This window comes from Centroberyx gerrardi, chromosome 3 (assembly GCF_048128805.1).
Source record: "Centroberyx gerrardi isolate f3 chromosome 3, fCenGer3.hap1.cur.20231027, whole genome shotgun sequence".
Lineage (NCBI taxonomy): Eukaryota > Metazoa > Chordata > Actinopteri > Beryciformes > Berycidae > Centroberyx > Centroberyx gerrardi.
This window is the reverse complement of record NC_135999.1, coordinates 34,821,826-34,843,896: the sequence shown is the minus strand read 5'-3', so window position 1 is coordinate 34,843,896 and position 22,071 is coordinate 34,821,826. Positions and strand designations below refer to the sequence as shown.

The following is a 22,071-nucleotide window of genomic DNA, read 5'->3' as shown; positions in this document are numbered from 1 at the left end:
CCGCATAGTACCGCATAATGTCCTCACAATGCTTTTATAGAACAAACTTCTTAAGAAACTTCGCCTATGGGGGCAAGGAAGAACTGATTAACTTTTCACACCAATTGGCCAAAGGGGGGCGTGGCAGTTGGTGTAGCTTCTCATAAAAACGCAGAAAGAAGAGGAGGCAAATCTTCCATTATTGGCCCGATCAAACAACATCGGGGTACTGGAGAGCTCATTTCCGGTTTAGACACCACCCTGCCAATTTTTCCAAAACTAGGTACAGTGGTAGAAGGGCAGCACTAATGGGCACTGAACAGATATAGTGCTGATTGGCCATGTGGTCTTGTGATTATTGGTTAAAATGCTTAAAAGTGGCTAGAATTTGAACAAGCATATCTCATGTCCTATTTCAGGTCCAGTCATGAAAATGTGTGCATCTCCTGATGTGAAACAAGTTGGTAATGTGGCATGGAAGAAATTATTAACTTTTGGTCTAATCCAACTCTAGTTTTTTTTTTTAAATGAATTAATAGTGGAAAAAATGCCCCCCAAAAAGGGGGGCTTAAAGTGACCCTAACCCATAACACTTCACTAGTCTGAAATCTGAAATAAATGAGGGGAACTTTACAACTATCTACTGTTGGTGAAAAGTAGGGTATTGAACTGGCTATTGCTATTGGCTGGTCTTTGGTGCCAGGTGATGTCACCATCTGTTCTATGGAAGGTGACATCACCCGGCACCAGAGATTTGGGTGGGGTTTAGTTACTCTTTAATACATGGACACATGAAAAATGCCACATTCATCAGTGAATGAGCTGTGCTGACTCAAAGGGTGAACACTAACATGAAAGTATGCCTGGGTGTATCCTATAGTAGGTCGATAGTAGAAGCCTTTAGAAGGTGTATCTCAAGAATTATTTAATTCCTGTTGATTTACATTTAAAATTCTAATGGAACAGGATCATTTTATGAGTAAAGCTTGTAAAAATGGTCTCAGTCCTGAACTAAGTCTGTCCCCCTCACTTTTGAAATCATGACCACGCCCCTGTGTGTGTGTGTGTGTGTGTGTGTGTGAGGTAAGGATCATATTTCATTCACCTCTCAGTACATGCTGATACCACAGGCACACCTCCGCTCTGCTATTTCTTTACGTAAAAAGACAAACAAACTCATCTGTCTTTCTGAGTCCAAAGTCCAGAACTGAAGTCTTCAGCCTCCTGGATGAATGCTCAGGTCAAAACAGGACAAGTTTACCTCCAACCACGCAAAGCTGGCAAAGTGAGTACATTTAAGATGTTATAACGTTTTCAGCTGTTTCTCAATAGCTGTCAACATTTTTTGAGCCTAGGATATGTGGTTAAAGTTATAGCCTTGTGTTATTGTACAGGATAATGATTATTTTATGCTATTATTACAATGATAAAACATAAAAACATAATCATCGATACCTCATAGGAATACTGCCAGAAAAACCAGGAAAGTTGGCGACCTACTTTAGGCATAATGAAAAAGTTACTAAATAGTTAGAACGTGATGTTACACTGCTTTGTAGGGTTTTAAATGTTATTGGCTTACAATAGTGCATGATTATTCATCTGTGGGATGTAACAAACATCCAAATTCCACAGTTAACTGAGGGAATGCATTTAATAATTTGTGAAACAAGGGACATGCCTTAGTAGAAGGGCTCTAAAAATTCTGCCTGGTGGCAAATGAGAACTGTAGGCTATTTTCTGTTGAAGTGTGTGAATGCAGAGCAGGAAGCTAAATACACAAGTTGAGACACAACACTGTTACCACACTGCACATTCCTGCACAGCACTGACATGTTGGTACTACTGTAGTGGCCATTAGTAAACTTAATCTCAACCATAACAGTCCTAACAGTCCTTGAAAGATATATGTTAAAAAAAAAAAGATATATATGTGATGTTAGTTACTTTTAGTACTTTTTGTAACTGTATGTAACATATACCAGTAATTTAAAAGTTAGTAAAAGTTTGCAATTAGATTATTATCATCCTGTTACATGTATTGTGTCTTTCCAACACAGTACACATTCCCATATCTCTTTGAACTTTTAGGTAGGAAGGTAGGAATTGGTCAGAGGCATGTTGCGCTTTTCCTTCTCCCTGCCTCTGACTCTCCACCTTAACTCTCTTTATTTGAGAGGGAGGGAGGGCCTGTGAGTAATGTTTACCTCTCTGTGTCAGAGAGGTGGGAGGGTTGAAACTGACTGTGAAGTTGACAGGGAAAAGGTTGGGATAAGGATGAATCAGTTTCTTTATTTTTCACATCAACGTCAAGTTGGTGAGAAAGGCTGGGGGGCTAAGCCTGGACTCAATGTAGAGGAGGAGGAGAAAAGGATGTTAGTAATCTATCCCAAACCTCTCTACATCACTAACACACACACACACACACACACACACACACACACGTACACTGAGACATGCAAAAGAGAGAAAGGGTAATGGTCAGGCGCGTTTAGATAGGGTGAAGCAGGAAATTGAATGTGTGCTTGAGATGTGGTCTTTGTTCCCGGACCTTAGTTAAAATAATAATAACTTCATATGTGGCCAGGCAAATTTGCCTGACGAAGACCTTGCTGGTCGAAACATTGCAATAAATTCTTTGGGAGCTTATATTCAGTGTGCGGACATCCTTCCTTGTCTCTCTCACTGTTAAGTAAAAACTCAGTTGGATATTCCTCGATGTGTTTTTTAATATAAAAAACACAAGGAAAATTGTGAGACTGTTGCCTGGCTGAATAAATCACCAATAGGTTGCTACCCACAACACAGTCATATTCAAAGGCTGTCGTTTTGAAATGAATCAGTAAATTTTGGTGCTTATTATTTGTTACCCAGTCAGTCAGTACATTCGGTTGTTCATTGGTTAGGTAGTTACTAAGTTAGTTAAGAAACACTTCCTAACTGTGATAAAGGTAGTAGGTAAAGCTGTACTAGGCAACTTTGCACTTTGACAGCCCCAAGTGGCAGTGAGAGGTAACTGTTTGAATGTTTAGGATTTCGTTACCCACAAATCTTCTAAGGTGAGGTCAGGAAACAAAATGTCGTCTTCTTAGTGTGTGGTTTGTGTGAAGGTGGAGGTTCAACCATCACTGGGGTGAGACCAGCTTGCTAGCTTGCTGTTGCTGACCCTTTTAAATTTCACTCTTAAGTCTTGATTTGTCACTTCCTGTGTGGAAAATTTTTCCCACCAGTGTCCATACCCGACTCCAGAATTTAATTCTACGGCATCTCAGTTGGTGAAGATGGGACGCTCTTCTCTGATGCAGCCCGATGCAGCCCAACTGTGATTTGTACAAATCATTGCACGCTCATTTAAATGACAATTTATTGAATGATACTTGTTTGGGGATAGTAAATCACATTTGTGATGTGTCTCTTGTTTATGGATCATTATATGCGCTGTTATAATATTGAGTACGATCTCTCTCCATAAAGTTACTCTTATTTAGAACTATGTCTCTGCTGTTGCGCATTGTTGCTGTGTTTGGCTAGATTGCTCTTATATGCGGTTCGGTTGTAAAAGAGGAAAATCATTGCTTTTGCGTTTGTGCTGAAGGGTTTTGTCGCATGCAAGCTCTCTTGATGTGGTATTCATCATGCTGTGTCCCATAGCTGCTCATTGTGTGGTTGTTGTATGCCCGGTGAGTGGTCTCTGATGAATTGCAAAGTGATAAGCAAATTGTTTCCATTGGAATATGATGATTGTTCAGCGCTTGATTTATGGGTTTTGTCATGCAATGTAGTGCAAAAACTGTAGTGTTGTCACGTAATGTACCGCAAAAAACTCTTGCACTCTCTCTCTCTCTCTCTCTCTCTCTCTCTCAGTCACTATGTGTGTGCCCATCCATTGGTATGTGTGTGTGTGTGTGTGTGTGTTTAACTATGTGGTTGTTTGCACTGGACCATTCTTGTGTGTAATATGAGATAGAATCCTGTAGGCACCACTGGGGCTCATCATGTTGAACTGCTGTAGGTAGGAGATTAACATGCTGCAAACTCTGTGACAATCACAGGTGAAACACTCATGCTTTACAGTAGCCAGTCGGATCCTGGGTTTTCACACCCCCTGCCACTCTCTCGCTGTCATTCACTCTCTATCTCTCTCCCTCATCAGAAATGGAAGCTGGTGTGGTTGTCCCTATACCTCCCCAGTTCTAGTGGAGTGGGGAGATTGGAGATCCAGGACATGCGAGGTAACATCATCTAGCTTCTTAACTTTATAACTGAATTTTCAAAACCACACAATAATGCCATGTAACAGTGTTTCTTCTAAACCACATGATACTGCCATTTAACAGTGTTTGTCCCAGTTTAGGTTCCAGTTTGGTGTTAGGGCAGAGTCTACATTACTTTGAACATATATTGCTACTCTTGTGGCATTCACAGTACTACCATCAGTCATTGCCATCTCTGGTTTGATTGTAAAAGAAACAGTGCCTTGGGCTTTTGAATTTAGAGGATTGTTTATAACATTGTCTACTCATACCAAGCCCTTAGATGAAAGATGTTTGAGCTTGTGCTAGCTTGTTCTTATGCAAGATGTGAGATGCCTCACTATGAGATAAGTCCCCCAGCTTATTCCTCAGCAGCATTAGTACAATTTGCGACTACATCAGGACACATGGCCATCCTACCCGTATAAAATAGTAGCTTAGAAGGCACATCCAGCAACACAGAAAAATCCCATATCAGGGAAAATGGTTTAGATACAGGGGAGCAAATAACGTGCAGCCCTCATAAAGCAAGAGATGAAGGAATGTTGTCTTCCCTTCAGAGCCTACATGACAGGCTGCAATAGCGGCCAGGAATACTTTAATGGTAGTGAATACTTTGTCCATATCATTAGGTCCTGTAAAAATGATAAAATCACCCCCACAGAACACTAAGTACAGAATATTCTGTGTACTGGGACACCAATCCTCAAATATTCTTAATTTGCAGTCATACTCAGGGATCTGGTGGATGAGGCCCTGGCAGCAGAGTTCAAATTAAACCACTCAGAGGCCAGGCCCATGATGCTAGCTTCTCTGGATAGGGATGAACGAGTTCTCCTTACGACAGAAGGTCCCTTTGCAAAGGGAGGTGACAGGGCTGGTCACACCGGAACTGCTTTATCTCTACTAACCAGGCCTTCTTCAGTGAGGAGCAATCAGGATCAGGGATGCACCACCTTTGAGGACTCTGGCTAAAGTAGAGGCAATCACAGCTAATGGCAGAAATACATAAAAGATAACAATTGTGTGGCCAATTGTGTCTCCGTAAAGTGTGTTTCCTCTGAACAATAAATCAGCTACCTCATGTGACATGTAGGTAGCTCACTGGAATTTGAGGTCCTCACCGCTCCACATAATCAGTTTGTGTGCAAGTGTGTGTTGACCAACTGTTGTGACCCTGATGGTTAATGATCAGGTAATTATTACCATTCACTGTTTTGTGGAAAAAGAATTGACACATGCACATCCCATCCAAATCCACAACAAACCATTACCCTCTCAGCACCTTACCAGTACCTGTGGTTTGTATGTTTACCGACACATTCAAAGTTTCCCTCATCTGAAAACAAAATGGAAGGTGCTCATTCTCAGCCTGGCTCAAGAACCACTGCCACATGTCCATTCTGCAGTCTGGATCATCTACTGTCAGGTGCCACAACATCTGCAGTTTGTAAGGTTGGAACTTCTTCAAGATGTCATCCACAGTGCTTGTTGGTAGTCCTAGCAACCACACCCTTCCGGCTTTCCTAAACTATGGGAGGCCAGCAGACAAATGTTCGTTTGTCAGAGGTCCTGTTCCCTTGCATTTGCTAATGAGCTTGCAGACTACGCTGTGTGTTACTGGGTAAAGGATGTGCTCTGATCTATCTATCTATTTATCTATCTATCTGTGCGTCTGTCCATCCATCCGACCATCCATCCATCCTCCAGGGGGCGGTGTTGGAGGAGATATTGGTGCTGGGATAAGGAGACACCACCAGCCCCATGGGGACAGGAAGCTGAAGGTGGTCCGACTGTCAGAAGTGATCAGTGTCCTTAGACTCCCCCCAAATGCTGAGGCATGCCCCATGGTAAACCTTTTTTTTTAATCAATCAATAGTTCAACAGATGAAAATACTATTCTCGATTGAATACTCGATTGAATAGTCAATCCAATATTTTGTAGTGTGAATGGCAGACACCTCAACCTCAAATATGGACTATGGACTTGTGTGTTTGTTTGTCTGAAGCCCTCAGTTTACCTGTGGTGTTTGTAGGAGAACATGTCAGCATTCTGTGTGGAGACAGAGGCAAGAACGATGGTGTTTGCTGCAGTGAAAGACGAGTGTGTGGACTGGCTAGAAAGATTGTGTCATAGCGCCTTTCAGGTGAGAGAGAAACATACACATACGCAACAGACATATTGCTGAAATATTGCATTGATAGTTAATTTCAAATAATTACAGTAAATTGGCATACATTTACAGTTCAATGTGCCAAATTGAATTGGAGCCATTGAAAAAATGGGTCCAAAGCCATTTTTCTTTCCATCATTACCAAGAAATGGGTTTTCCTACTAAACTGACCATGATGGGACTGAAAAATATATGTCTACACCTATGATCTGATCCAAGGAATACTATAGCACTAAGGAAAACATCATAAACTGTTGTTGTGTTATTAAACTGATCATCATGAAATTACAATGATATTTTGTAAAGAAATATAATGAATTTGCAATTTCAAGAAAACTGAGAACATCAGCATTTTCCCCTTTTTTGTGATGACTTCAATTCTGAAAATGTTAAGGGCATCAAACATGTACATGTATATCAATTGTGGAGCTTTTACATAAATTTGAACAATTTGCATTGTGCCTGAACTATATGCATTCTATTGTAATTTGATTTTTAACAGCTCTGCCCCCCCACACACACCCCAACCCCCATTTCTCTCACCCTCTCCCTTGCTCTCAGAGAGGTGAAGTATGTGGCTCAAGCTCTCAGCTTCATATGGAGGAGAACCAGATCTATGCCTCAACAAATGAAGGTGAATAACTTGCTGTACTCCACTTCTGTCCCCACACTCTCTTCCTCACCATCTTACTCTTCTTCCCTTTTTCCCTCTCTGTCCCTCATTCTCCCTCCAACCCATCTATATCCTTCCATCACTTCCCACCACCAGTTCTCCCAGCTTCATTTCACACTACTTCCCCTTGTTTGAAGTATGCCATACACTAGCGCTGTGGTTTGTCTGAAGGGGCAAGTGCTCAAATGGGAACAAACAACGACAAGACCCACAAATGCAGGCATACGTCTGTTATGTAGTATTAAAGGGCACTCTCTCCTAAGAATTCAATTGGGCAGGTGTCCAGGCACCAGTTGGCTCCTATCTATGCACATGCCTAGTTTTATGTCAGGGGCTGGATGAGGGCACAAACTTTTGACATGGAAACCAAAAGAGCAGGTGCCCAAGCCCCCGAGCCCCCTCCCATGCACGTGCATGCTTACAGTCTTTTGTCAGTTGTTGTGTATATTTTGTTTTATGTATTCCATTACTGTTGTAGTCCTCCTGTGGAATTGTTCCCATTGTGTTTGCAGTGTGACACACTAAAGGCTCGTTAGACTCTCTTACTCCCGCCATCTTTTCTACATGCAGCATCTGAGTTCTGGGTGGTAGTACAGCAGACTGATGCAGCAGCACGTTGTGGCCTGCATGGGGCATATTGGCTGCAGGTGGGGCAGGAGGCACTGGTGCTGAGAGAACCACAGAAGAGGAGCAGCGTTAAGGGATGGCCATATAGACTGCTGAGACGATATGGCAAAGATAAGGTAATGCCGGGCTGTGACCCAACAATAAAACATATCTTTTTAAAATCTTTTAGATGGAGCTTGTAAGGACCCCGTTTTCCTGTCAGGCAGGGTACCCCATATATATAACTATAACTATAGCATAGTAGTAACTCCATATGTGCAGATGGAGTCTGTGTGATAGTATATAGTATAGTAACTATAGATAAGATAAGATAAGATAAGATAAGATAAGATAGCACTTTATTAATCCCCTTGGGGAAATTCAGGTAAATAGAACTAATAGCTCCATATATAAAGATCTATATATACAATCTGGGTCACAGGTTGAAGCCAGTTTTCATCAACTTCTTTCACCAACTTCTGTATTCTCACAGCCATTCTGCTGTAGTTTGTGTCAATCAAAGCTCAACTGGCTTAGTCCAAGATGGCGGTGTCCCAGTGAATTATGGTCTAATCTCCTGATTTTGAACCATTAGATTATTTAAATGAAACAATGAAATTTATAATTGATATAATTGATGAAATTTATAATTGATATGTTCCTCCCAATGGAGGAACATATCAAAAATATTTATTATATAATATTCATATATTGTGTTGCCAAACCCTTCAATACTGGGTTGAACTGAACTGAATTTGTAGTGTGCATAACTGCCAAAACAGTAGATGGCAATAATGAGCTAGCAATGGTGGCCTGAGAGTGTGTTGACACAGCTGCAGCCATATGATATTGGTTGGTTTTTAAGACTTCTAAGAAGACACAGGAAAGATAAGATGATGAGTGATGGAGGAATGAAAGGAAGGAAGGAAGGAAGGAAGGAGGGATGCTCCTCTTTACAAGTGAGGTGATATGGAAGTGAGGAGGAGGGGTTGGAGAAAAGAAAGGGATGGAACAATAGATATAGGGAGATGTAAAAAGATACCACAAGAAGTCGACCCACCAAATTAGTTTCAGGATGTGTTTTTGGCATCCCTTTTTAACATAGAGATGGCATAAACGCAATAGAACTAGAGAGGAAGCCCTATAGATTGTCACAGACCAGCCAGGTACTTGCACAGTACAGCTAACTTGCTAGCTTCACTCATTATGCCTGTTATTGTTACAAAGTAATTCATCTTTGCCATTTTGTAGTCTCTTGAGAGATGAGACAGCAAAATATGTAAACATCAACATGGTTAACATCTTGACTAACAAACATACAAAATAGGTGTTTACATTTGGTACAACAGTGCTCTAAAAATATGTGGATGGGAATCTATGCATGGGGGACAAGTTTGCACCTGCACCCTGCTAGCATACTTTTCCTGCTTAGTCTGACTTTTCTGTGTGTATCTATCCAGTAGTGAGGAGATACAGCAAAGACAAACAGCTAGAAATAATGGGCTATTAACACAGCACAGATTGAAAGATTGTTTGTTTGAATGTTTCAGTCTCAGCAGTTAGTCACCCACGGGCCTCAGTCCAGCCCCATTAATTGTTTTCATTCATTCATTTTACATGTTAATCATGTGATCATTTATATGACAAGTCATGAGACTGACACATATATATTTGGGTCTACTTTCCTGAATTCATCATCACCTTGACCAATTATATTTGAACCTGTGGACTAGGTGCTTTACACTGTAGGTGTATGTAAGCGCAGGCTAACAAAGTGGTTAACAAGCGAATACAAGTGAAAACAAAATGACCACTTTTCATGGTGCTGGATTGAATTGAGTCACCTACATCTGTCTAACCTTCTATAATTTTCTCCTCTGCAACATGTTTTTCTACTTTCAGAACTCTTTTCTCTCTATAGTGAACTTTTTCATTAAGTCAGAGCAAGAAGAAGGATAGGAAAAAGAGATGGGTAGATGAGAGAATTGGAGGGAGAAAGAAGGGGATATAAAGAAAGAATGGTCAATATACCCTTTTGACTCCTTGCAAGATGAAATACCTTCACTTTTGTCACTTGTCAACATTTTCAAGAGATGCATGGCAGAGGATAGCGTATACTCAGCTTTGGATATTCACATGTTGCTGAGACAATGGTTTGTTATTCAAGCCAAGCTGAGGTGATGGCCAAGACTGTTGGCTACATTAATTCGTTTTTTGTCTCTTTGGGTTTTCTCATCACCAGATGACCTTATCCATTGAAGCTGGTAGACGCTGCGACTCTGGTCCTGGGACCTTCACCTTTGAGACAGAGCAAGCAAATAAAATATTCTCCCTCATCGAGAATGCCATCAAACAACAGAAGGCTTCGGCTGTCACTTCAGGCAACCAATACCAAGAGGGCGAGAAGGTTATGTTGACCAACAGACTTCCTCATTCCCCTCTGCCCAAAATACCTGATATGACAACTATGACAGCCATTCTGGAAAATGACCTGAAAGAAGAATTCAAGAAATCTACTGGCTCTGAGGAGAGTGTGTATGCTCAACCAGCAGATTCAGCTGGTCCAACAGAATGTGTATATGCACAGCCAGCTGATTCGATTGGCTCATTGTCGTTGGGTGAATGTGTGTATACTCAGCCTGTGGACATGTGTTCTGCCAAAGCTCCCATCTCCCTCCTGCCTCTCCCAATGGTCCCCACACATTACAGCCCCTCTAGCAGTCACCCCAGTTGCCAATCAGAAGCTGTATATGCTGACCCAGTCGATTTGATCCACTCTGTACCAAAACTTGGAGTAACCACTGCTGTGTATGTGGACCCTGCAAGTTATCTTCCAATCAAACCCCCCTCCTCTACCACTATAACAGAACCCCCCCCTCCTCCTCCTCACTCTTCGGCTCCCCATTCCCGTTTTCATGCTGATCAGCCAGATCCCATCTACTCTGAGGTGTACGACAAAGTCAGTCCGGTCCAAAATAAACAGAACCTGATTCAGAATCGAGGAAGAGGGAAAAATTGTTTTGCAGATGATGAACCTATTTATTCCAAGCCTGTGAGAGGGTTGGAGGGAGTGTCTCATGAAAATGATACCAAACCAGACCCATTTGCCCACCTTTATGCTCAAGTCTGCAAAACAACACCTTGCATCACCTCTTCAACCTCCTCTCCTTCCTCTAAGAACATCATCCATTCTGCCTCTTCATCTGCTGCTTCTACTACTTTCTCTTCCACCTCCCCCTCTTCATCTTCTAACACCATCCCTTCCTCCTCTGCTTCCTCTTCCTCTGTTAGTGTCAGTACCACCACAACCAAAGCCATAGACCAATCTCTTTCTGATGTCATCTACGAAAACCTGGGCATCATTTAGCCCAGCATTTATTAAACTTTATTTGTGGGGAATCACATTTCTGAAAGACATTTTCTTGCACTCAAATTGATTTTTACAGGCTATTTTGTAAGCTAATCTACTTATATCCTGTATTTGTAGGCTACCAACTAGGGTTGTTTCTTTTCTTAGAAATTCATATATTGAAAAAATTGCAATGAGAGGGTTGTCATAAACAGTACAACCTGCTAAGAAATAATTGAGAACAGATGCATGTCATTTGCCAATAAATTGTAGTTGCTATTTTCACAGTCAATTAACTGAACTGAAAGTGAACCAGTGATCCAGAATTCAGCCTAGTTTAGCAATTTAGGAAGATGAAGCCACAGTAACAAATGGCAGGCCTGGCTTCATACAGAATTTGAACTGGGACCTATTTTAATCTTCCTCTGATGCCAAATTTGTGTCCCGACCTAGTCGTCTAAAATACTGATATACTGTAATCCACATCAAACTTTCAAGGCAAAGGACTCAGCACCAAGGCTGGCGGTAGCTATGGGCAGGGGTGGGCTCAGCCCACCCAAACGTGCGTCTTGCCCACCCAATCAAAAGTTAAGACATTTTTTTTTTTTGTTCAGCCAATGGAAAAATAGCACAGAAAATACCAGTACCGTTTCTAACTTCTGATTGGGTGGGCAGCCTACAGCCCGCCTCTCTCTCTCTCTCTCTCTCTCTCTCTCTCTCTCTCTCTCTCAATTCAATTCAATTCAATTCAATAGGCTTTATTGGCATGACATTTGACATGTGTTGCCAAAGCACAATTACGATTATGAAAGACAATGTTAAGGAATGAAATTAACAAAAAATACTGTGAATAACAATATTAGTTAATAGAATAAAATAGATAATGAATTAAGTAAATGAAATAAAATTATATATATATATATAAGTAAGAGAGAGGAGATGCTTTGCACCAGATTTAGCGAATTTCCATCAGCAGTTCATTTGCATCAACTCAAATTTATTCGATGAAGGGAAATGAAAGAAAGAGGAATTTGGTGATCTTGGCCCATGAGAAATCAATAACAAATACCTTAGATATGGATGAATTTGTTAGAATTTTTGCCAAGGGAAACAGGAGACTGATGTTGTAGATAGATAGATGGATGGATGGATAGATAGATAGATAGATAGATAGATAGAAAGAAATGTATATATGAATGATATACTGTACATATGGATTTTCAGGTTGCTGTTGGATGTACCTAAAAAAGTGAAAAAAAAAAGAGAAAAAAAAGTTTTATAAAATGTTGTTCTGATTTTGCCCTGTTGGATTATATCTATATATAGTTACATTGAAGTTTGAGTATAGGCTTGAGTTGATTTAGTTGTTTTCTTTGTCACTTTTCAGTTTGAGTTTGAATAAGACTACCTTCTAGTTTTGTAAATATTGGCCATGGTGAGTCTCACTGGATTAGGTTTTAATTTTATTTGAGAACTAAGATCATCCAATGAAAAGAAATGTTATGGAGTTGATTATGTTAAAATCTGGATGAAGGATTTTTTTTATTTTAGGGTAAATCAATCTGCCCTCCACTGACTCAAATCATAGGGTAGCAGCAAAGTTAGAAATGCTGCTTCACTACCTCCCAATTTCCCTGCTTCAAATTGTTCTTTATAAATTAGAATAGAATAAAATAGAATAGAATACTACTTTATTAATCCCCATGGGAAAATTAATCTTCTGCATTTAACCCATCCAAACACCCCATACACAAACACATAGCCATAAGCTGGAGAGGCCTGAGGGCACAATGGCAGGAGCTTGCATCTGATCTTGACTCTGACAACCCTCCGGTTGCCAGCTGTCATTTTGCCAGATTTTTGTGCCATCTGGCCAGGGATTCGAACTGGCAACCTTCGGACTACTAGTCTGCTTCTCTAACCTCGGGGCTACCTACCGCCCAAGTTGCCCACCTATTATTTCTACCAGCCCACCCTAATATAGCAGGCTAAAACCAGCCCTGCTCAGCACACAAAAAGTGTTACTTTCTGAATTGATGCCATTTGGTCCTCCCGGTCCATCCCACTGTGCAATGCCAGAAGTGGGAACAAGTCATAACTTTACAAGTACAAGCAAGTCACAAGTGTCATTCTTCCAGTATCAAATAAGTCCCAAGTCAACGAGCTGAAGTCAAGTCTTGAATCTCAAATACTGGGTTTTACGTTTTCAAGTCTCATCTTTAATACATAACAAATCATTCTATATAATACATATCAGATAAAGTTGGGTTTTTTTTTAACCATGGCACTGGACTGCTGCCATACATGTTATATATACCTAAACATTTCTATGATTGTAAGACAACACATACTCAAGCATTTTATATTAAAGCACGTATCAGCAGTGCTTCTATGTATGGCTGTAATATGCTATAAACCTATAAGGCCTATAAGGCCTTCATCAGAGCATATGCTATAAACTACAAATGCTCTGTGGTACTGGTCAGAATCTCTACATGTTTATTATAGCTTATAGCATATAAATGTTGCATCAAAAATCAACAAATCACAAACAATAATCCTAAAATGAATGTAGTGTTGAAAAGGGTTTTGCATATGTAACAAATATCAGGCTTATTTCAAACCTTTAAGCCCATAAAGGTGCAATGCATTCACACATTAACATCCATAAAAAGCTGGCAGCCTAACACTCCAATTTAAATCATTCTTTAAACTACCTTGGACAATCAACATCCACATGTATTCACATGATGAGAATTCTGAACAAGGCTTTTTGCTCAAGCATGTTCACAATTTTGAAAAAGAGAAAAAATCTGGGAACAGCATGTTTTGTTCACATGGTTTAAATTCCTGAGGCACATTCTATTCTTGAGGTGATAGTTGTGTAGCAGACTGTGTATTTACTGTCAGTGTAAGATATGAAGTGACAACAGTTCAACTACTGAAAGGAGCATGTTGCAGTCTACTATCAAATCTGCCAATATTGTGTTGGTGATAGGCTTTTGTTGTAGGTGGCTGTAGTAATTGTAGGGATGGACTGTGTGATTCAATGAGTAACTACTTATCATGATATTTTTCATAGCTATGAAATTAATAAAAAACAAATAAACATGGTTAAACACATTACAAATGTTTGCTGACTCCCACTGGCAAACTGACAACTGGAAAACCAAACACTGTTTTTTTTTTTGTTTTTTTTTACTGATTTAATATGCACACTCATGTCATTATTTTATCATCTTCATTTATTATTCATCACTTTTGTATCAATTGTTTTATGTATTTTATATATCTATTTTCTTTTTCCCTGAGCTGTTGTAAAGTGTCTTTGAGTACCATGTAAAGCACTTATAAAATAAAATGTATTATTATTATATTATTATTACATCTTATTATATTCTCTGTAGTTAGATTCATAAATTACCCCTCTATATTCAAAGCAAGTTCAGTTGCTAGAAGGTCTGTGTTTTTAATACCAAAATGAGCAAGGCTGTTTGTACTTGGCTAACAGGCTACTTTCAACTTCAAAACATATTCTCAGAGGCATAAAATATGTTCAGAAACCATTTATCCATTTTTGAATTTGACCATGTAACAGTCAGGATATCTAAAAGTTTTGGGTTTTTCGGGTTTTTCCTTAGATCACACTCAGAACAAACCCTGTGACTCCTCAAGACTCATGCAGTACATGTAATACTCCAGTAGAGGGCTTTCATACTCACTCATTTTCGACTACAGTGGCAGCATGGATATTCATTGGTAGCTCATTGAACTACTGTGCAATGATATTCAGCAATAATGATTTAAACTGTAAATTGTAGCACCATAAGCGTGGTCAATGGATTTTAGACAGTGCCCACAGTTGTTTTGCTATCTCTATTACCTATTGATACCATACAATAGTGATTCAACCTATAGCCAGTTCACAAAAGCTTTTACATTTCCTGCTTTAAACACCTATGCAGCTCTTTGCAAAAATACTCGGCCACACAGGAAGTGATGCATTTTATGATAGGTATTGTGGAGGTAAGAGACAAATGATTAACAACATATTAGACTCACCGAGCATCGGATGCAAGGGGTCTCCGCAAGCTTTTGCACTAAGTTCCATGTTCATGGCCAAAAGGCGACATCCTGGGAAACTGGGATTTGTACAGTATGCTGGCAGCAGCTTCATAGTTTGGGAGCTAATCGCTGGTGGTAAGGTAAAGTTTACCCCCAGCTAATGCAAATGTGGCAAATGTTAGTTCTTACTGTCCATGTGGACTTTTGGGGGCACTCCCTGCAGACATCCAGTGGGTCCACTACCTTTCACACTTCTCTGGGAATATTTCCCATTGTTCATTGCACGATGCAATTGACGGAAAAACAGCCAAAGGGTATTCCTGTGTAAATTATTGACATCTACTTATATGATAAACCATATATTCAGCCCGCATTGACTGTAATTGGCCTGTAATGGCTATTGGACTCCCAATTCATAGTTCCTTCCACTGATGATCTTCAAACCTTTTGAGTTGTTAAAATTTTTTCATTGCTGTTGTTAACTACTGTGACAGACTGCTGGACTTGACTAGCTGGACATATGTACCAAAGTGAGTTTATTAGGATAGTTTCCACATCATTAGAAATGCACTTGTGGTTACAGGCTTTGAAAATGGAGAATTGAGAATTAAACTCACAAAATTGGATTAAACTTACATTTGGTGTGTTTTACTTTTTGCTATGAACACATCAAATAATGGGTTATAGCTGGACACTAAAAAACATTTAGGCTAGTGGTGATCCAATATTCATAAACTAATAAATTCAATAAAGTGGGATTACAGGTAGGCTAATAAAGGTTTACAGATACAATACATCATCGTCATTTTGAAAGTTGGAGTTCTGATAAGTAGTTTTTATTCTCATATTCTCAAGTCAAAGTCATAATTTTGTTATGCTTATATAAGGAGCCGAAGCCGGCAGTGTTGCTGCTGGCTGGTTCACTCCGTAGGACACCAAATAGGTACACACTCTTGTACCCTTCATTTTGGAGCATATCATCATTTTTTAATTATACCTCATATGTTTACACCTCAATTGATAAACCAGAAATGATCCGCACTGGCACTCTGAAGTACCTGTACTTCCAGCACCAGCAAGTGGAGCAATTTCCCCTATTTCTCCCTATGGACCTCCAAGATGCACAGCGCCAGCCGTGGTTAGATTTGTAATGCGTCTGCAAAGCCTTTAGTCAACCACAAAACAGTGTATTATAACAGTGGTTCTCAACATTGGGTCCGGGCACCACCAGGGGTCCTTGAGGGGGTTCCAGGGGGTCCCCAGTAAATTGATGAAATATTAAACTTCACCATTATTTCATTAACACAATTAGAGAATGTAGAAGAATGACTATTTTGATCATAGTTTCACTCTTATCTCTCTATCTACAATACAGATAGTCTTGGAATTCTGGACAAAATCATATCTAACAATATTCTCAGATATATTATCAGATTCAGGTCCAAGAGACAAAATCGCATTAAATGGAGGTCCGTGGCCCTAATGTGTACAAAATTAGGGGTCCTTGATATGAAAAAGGTTGAGAATCACTGTGTTATAAAACGAAATGAAAACACAGACTCAATATGGTCCCTTATTAACTTAACAAGTACACAAGTGTATTTTATTTCATTTTATTTATATACGCAAGCAAGTTTATGTTTTTACAAATGAAAAAAAGCCACTGTCTGCCCAAGCTGTTGGCACAGATATGTACAAAAACTGAGGAGTGAATCAGATACAGCCTGCTACTAAGCAACCAGAGTGAAGTACGAGAAAGAGAGAAAAGAGAGAAAAACTACTCCCAACGTCCAAAATGTCCAACCTCTCCCTTGACATAATGCATGGATTTGACATGATGATGATCAGTTTAAGGTCATACACTGACATCAGCTTTTAGATCTGAGGGTCAGCTAATGGTAGACAAGAGCTGACTTTATTCAGGCACAAAGGATCTGATTTTCCTTTCTATGTGACACAGCAGATGTTTTTTTCATGGCTGTATAAACAGGGAAAAACATGGAATCTGATTTTACCTGGTTACACAGTCAAGAATAGATCAAACCTGTTTCACAAAAGGTTATAAATCAGATTTCATGTGATTTTAGTTCACACTTTACGCTGATATGGGGTCAGTTTTCTGAATTCCGTTACAAATGCCTGCAATAAGGATTGTGGAATGATATTGCTAATCCATGTTCCGCCCTGGTCAGTGGGTAGACAATAAGGACGCAGGATTAATACAAGTCAATACAGATATTCATTTTTTCACAACAAATGTATTAAGACTAAATGAAATGGGAGTCACAATCAAATTGAGGAGAGTAAAACAAATGGAGAGCAAGCAGCTCACATCCTCTCCCTGGCTAGATTTCCACAGGAACAGGATGTTCTTGTTGCCTAAACAGGGGAAAATCAGATGCTATGTGGTTTCCCCTCATTTAGACAACATCAACATGAGAAGATCAGATCTGGGCCATGAAAAGTAAAAACATTGGTTATATTTTCCTCCTGTGTATTACCACTCCAACATTTGGGCTCAATTCAACAGGCCTGGGTTGATAGAAAGCCTATGGACAATACTGCATCCAATGGATAAACCTTAACAAGTTGTTTTCCCACTCCTCCGGCTACTCTAAATGCCCAGAGAGAGGAAGAGGATGTCAGCAGTGTTGGGCTGAGGATAATGGGTGGACAGAGCAATACATTACACCACACCTGCAAATCTGTTTTATTAGGAGAAACAATAAAGACCACTATATTGACACCTCTTAAGATTTACAATAATAGATTCATGCACTTGTATACCAGAAATGAATTGTGGGTATGGATTTTTAGATTTATCAAACTGCTATAATATATTGCTCTGGTGGTAAACAACAATTTAGCAAGCTAGCCAGCTTAGCAACACCGTTAGCAACAGGAACCGCAATACTGCACATTGAAAAATGGACAAAAAAACCCAACAAAAAACCCCAAAACAAAAACAGCAGAACAGCTCCAGTGGAAAAGAAAAAAATATTTTTTTTTTGTATTGTTTTAATCAGTAAAATTATGACCATTGAATGCATAACCATGCCACAAAGAACAACTAGATTCACTGTCATTTTTTACCTAGTACAAGATTATTATTAATCATTATTATTAATTCATTCATTATCATCATTGTTATTTATTCAGGTTATAACCAATGCTGCAAGACTATACACAGGTCCCGCACTGGGGATCCCAATGCACTTACACACCAAGAATAAGGGGGAGAGAGAGAGAGAGAGAGAGAGAGAGAAAGAGAAAGAGAAAGAGAGAGAGAGAGAGAGAGAGAGAGAGAGAGAGAGAGAGAGGGCTCACAATGGGTCAATAAGTGCACAAAAAACTATTTTTTCTTTTTTTATCTGAGGTTAAAAACACTGACAAAACATGTCCATTGTCAGGCAATGAAATGATAAAATACTGTTACTGCAAAACTAGACCCTTAAAAATACCGACTGTATGTAGGCGAGGCAGCCGAAACACACCTGAAGAGGTCACAGGTCTGGTGGAGTGCCCCTTTATTCACCTTGTTGCTACTGTTTTTCTTTTAATGTCACATTCAGCTGCATTTACAAAACAAAAACAAAAACAATCTGATTTTAACTCTTCGGCACAGGTGTGATCTTAGAAATTTCTTCACATGTAGACTGCCATGGCAGACCAAACTTGGACCACAAAGAGGTAAAATCAGAACTTTTGTGCCTGTGTAAACTCAGCCATTGGATGTGTTATGGGATATATTTAGACAAGTGGCTTTATATTGGTCTCTGCTTAACTGTAAGACCTCACAGGCTCTGTCTATACCTTGGTATGCTTGACTGTATTTCTCAGGCTGAGAGGATTCTGCCTTGGCTGAGTGATTTCAGTTTCCCCGTAGGAGACATGGGTTCAAATCATAGTCCCTCTATATCTTATACAGCCACAAAAGATTTTTATCTTTTAACTCTTTATGACACTGCAGTGATCTTCTCATGGCTGTTGATATGGCAAAACACCTGTTTTGATCAGGGTAAAGTATCTTGCAAGATCGAGGTGCCGATTTGTGACCAGTTTTGCCTCTTAACATAGTGAAGTTCATATGGTCACATAATGTGACTGGTGATCCTAGATCAGTATTCCTACTGTCAGAATTTTTAAGCATACATTGCCAGGTCAGGGCACAGAGTTAAAGAGTTAAGGCATCACCATACTGTAGATAGAAAGTTTGATTTACGGAGGAACAAGGAGTCTGATTGTGAGTCTTTGTGGCACAGATCTGATTTTCTCTTTTCTGTTTAAACAGGGAAAAGCCAAATGGACTCAAATGGATTTTTGTTCTCGTTTGGACAGCACACTACGACATCATAACTGCACCGCAAAGAGATAAAAAACAAAACAAAAAAAAAAACCAGATCTTTTGTGTCTGTGTAAATGCAGCCCTTTTTGGGAGTCAAGACCCAGTACATAGGGACTAAACTACTTCCTCCAGACTCTGTAACCAATGGGAAATCATTCTCTCGGCTGCTCACCTTAACTGTTTCACATATATGTATAATATCTTTATACAGAGTTACGTAGGTACAGTGCTGAATACTGCCCACAGAAAGAACACTTATTTCTTTTTTTCTATTTTAAATGATTATTTCACATTTAAAAAGTTGAAAAGATTAAACGGGAATAATAAAACAGTGAAATGTTATCGAAAAGAGAAAGAGTTAACAGTTATGGCTCAAGGTGATGGCGGTGTTGGAGGGAGTGTGTATGTGTGTGTGTGTGTGTGTGAGTGTGTGTGTGTGTGTGTGTAATCAAATCCTACACTGACCAATGTCATAACATCATCACTGTCACCATCATCCCCATCATCTTCATCAGTACCATCATCATTATAAACACCAACTGAATTCCCTTTCAGCCCATCTCTACTGGCAGATAGAGAATCATTGCTTTCCCTTTCATTGCAGCTATAACCAGGATACAATATACAATCCTCTTACTATAATGACTGAGTCAACATAGCCCAACGTATAATACAAATAGTCCTGTAGACTGGCACAGACTGAATTTGATTCTTGTATGTAGGGTCCAGTTTTTAATTTTGAATCTGGATCAGTTTTCTAATCAACTTTTTTGCAACTCAGGATCAGACTGACTGATTTTGAGACATTTTTTCAGAACATATCAGATAGGACCATTCTGATCCAGATACCACAAGATCAAGATTACAGATATGCAGTCTTGAAATAGTCTTTGATGCTGCCATCTGTTAGACAAATAATGTTACAACACGCTGTTAGGTCAAAAAGACACGAGTGAACTAGATGAGAAAGTGTAAAATACAGTTTTTATGTTATTTTTATTCACTAATCTGCACAAGTATACAATGCAAAGTCTCATCAGATGGTAAACGTAATTCAAAGTCTCATACCAACTGCCATTTTGTTTTGAAAGTTTGCTAATTTGATCAAATGCAAACATTACTATTTTATAATCTATATTCATGATGTATAGGCTGTATTATCTAAACCTCACCAGTTACACCAAACTTTAATGGTTATTGTCCTTCATGTCAAATCCACCCAGAATCCGTCGTTCCAGTGGGATCAAAATTATCCCAATTTTTGGCATCAATACTATCCTATTCTTTGAGTTTTGGAAAATGCAGAAACAACATTTAAGCTTGATTAAAGGTAGGATTTTATTACCCAATTAAACTCCCAATCTGAATGATCAGAATCTCAGTTTTGAAAAAAACAATTTTCAGATTTAATCCAATCCAATTACTGAAATCCTATCCAAAAACTTTTGAAAAACTGGGCCCTGGACAGAGTAGTTTTGTCAATATAATTCATAATTTAGCATGCTTGAAATGTTTCACCCCAGTCAGTGTAGTTGTCCTGATCTAGAATTGCCAGTCTAGTACAGTATATAGCATTCAGTCTAGAATCACCTCAGCGGACACCAATTGGGAACTGTAACGTTAGAGCTCCACTACCAGCGTCGCCATCAGCGTTGCGCCAATGTGACGTTCTCCCTGCTCCACAGAGCGTGTTGACTTTTGAATGGATACACCAGAAAACAATCAATTCAACTTTATTTCAATGAGGAAGAACGCGTGTGTCAGCCATCAAGAATTGAACCTCAGCGATTTTGTAGCTTGGATGCAGCCATCGGATGCAACGCAACGAGGATGCAACGCGAGCAGTGGAGCATCTTTCAGTGCTGGTTAAGGAATCATTCCTTCGGTGGCTGACGGCTGATGGCAATGCCTGATGCCCGATGGCTGTAGTGGAGCAGGGCCGTAAGCTGCTTTGAAACCACACGAAACCTATTCAACACACTGGATCATTTCCAAAGCATGCGTTCATCAGCCTGGATGGTAATCTGGACTGTAGCCTAGAGTGGAAAAATGACCAGACCTGCTCTGTTACTCTGATAGGCTATTCTAGAATCTAGAAAAACTCCCACCCAATGAACCCACCAACCAGAATTCATCACAATGAAAAACAATACAGTTAATCAGTAATCATCTGTTCATGTCACCATTGCCAAGTTGATTATCAGTAATTTATGAAATTCAACTTAATAATAATATATTATAAAAAAATTAAAAACCTTACGTTTGGTCATTAGCCTGCTGATATGAGTTTGAAATGGAAAAAAGATTTAAGGAAAAAAATGAGAAAAAAGAACAAAAAAGAAACCGAAAGTAAAACAAAACCAAGAGAGAGAATTTATAATCCATCGAGACAACTGGTGTATACGTGTGTGTGTGTGTGTGCGTGCGCAGAACCATAGAAATATAGAATCATCACACAAAAATGTGAAAAAGTGATACAACCCCCCCACCCCCCACCCCAACCTCCCCCCTCAATGCTAAAATTACACATAAATAATATCAATAAAAATGTGGAAAAATCCCAAAGTGAGAAAAACATGGTTTAAGAGACTGATGACACACATTAGAAACGCGTTGTGCTGCTGAGA

General features: G+C 39.5%; 1 protein-coding gene across 2 annotated transcripts; it reads left to right on the top strand.

Annotated features, from left to right (window-relative positions):
* Window positions 1–1,101: 1,101 nt before the first annotated feature.
* On the top strand, window positions 1,102–12,251 carry dok1a (docking protein 1a). Of its 2 annotated transcripts, none has more exons than XM_078282563.1 (7): window positions 1,102–1,264; window positions 4,133–4,211; window positions 5,943–6,082; window positions 6,269–6,379; window positions 6,968–7,040; window positions 7,650–7,822; window positions 9,928–12,251. In XM_078282563.1, the coding sequence occupies exons 1-7, from the start codon at window positions 1,208–1,210 to the stop codon at window positions 11,050–11,052; spliced, it is 1,758 nt and encodes a 585-aa protein (XP_078138689.1). In that variant the 5' UTR covers window positions 1,102–1,207; the 3' UTR covers window positions 11,053–12,251. The 2 variants fall into 2 exon arrangements, with proteins under 2 accessions (XP_078138689.1, XP_078138690.1); XM_078282564.1 differs by lacking the exon at window positions 9,928–12,251 and adding an exon at window positions 9,588–9,833.
* The last annotated feature ends 9,820 nt before the right edge of the window (window positions 12,252–22,071 follow it).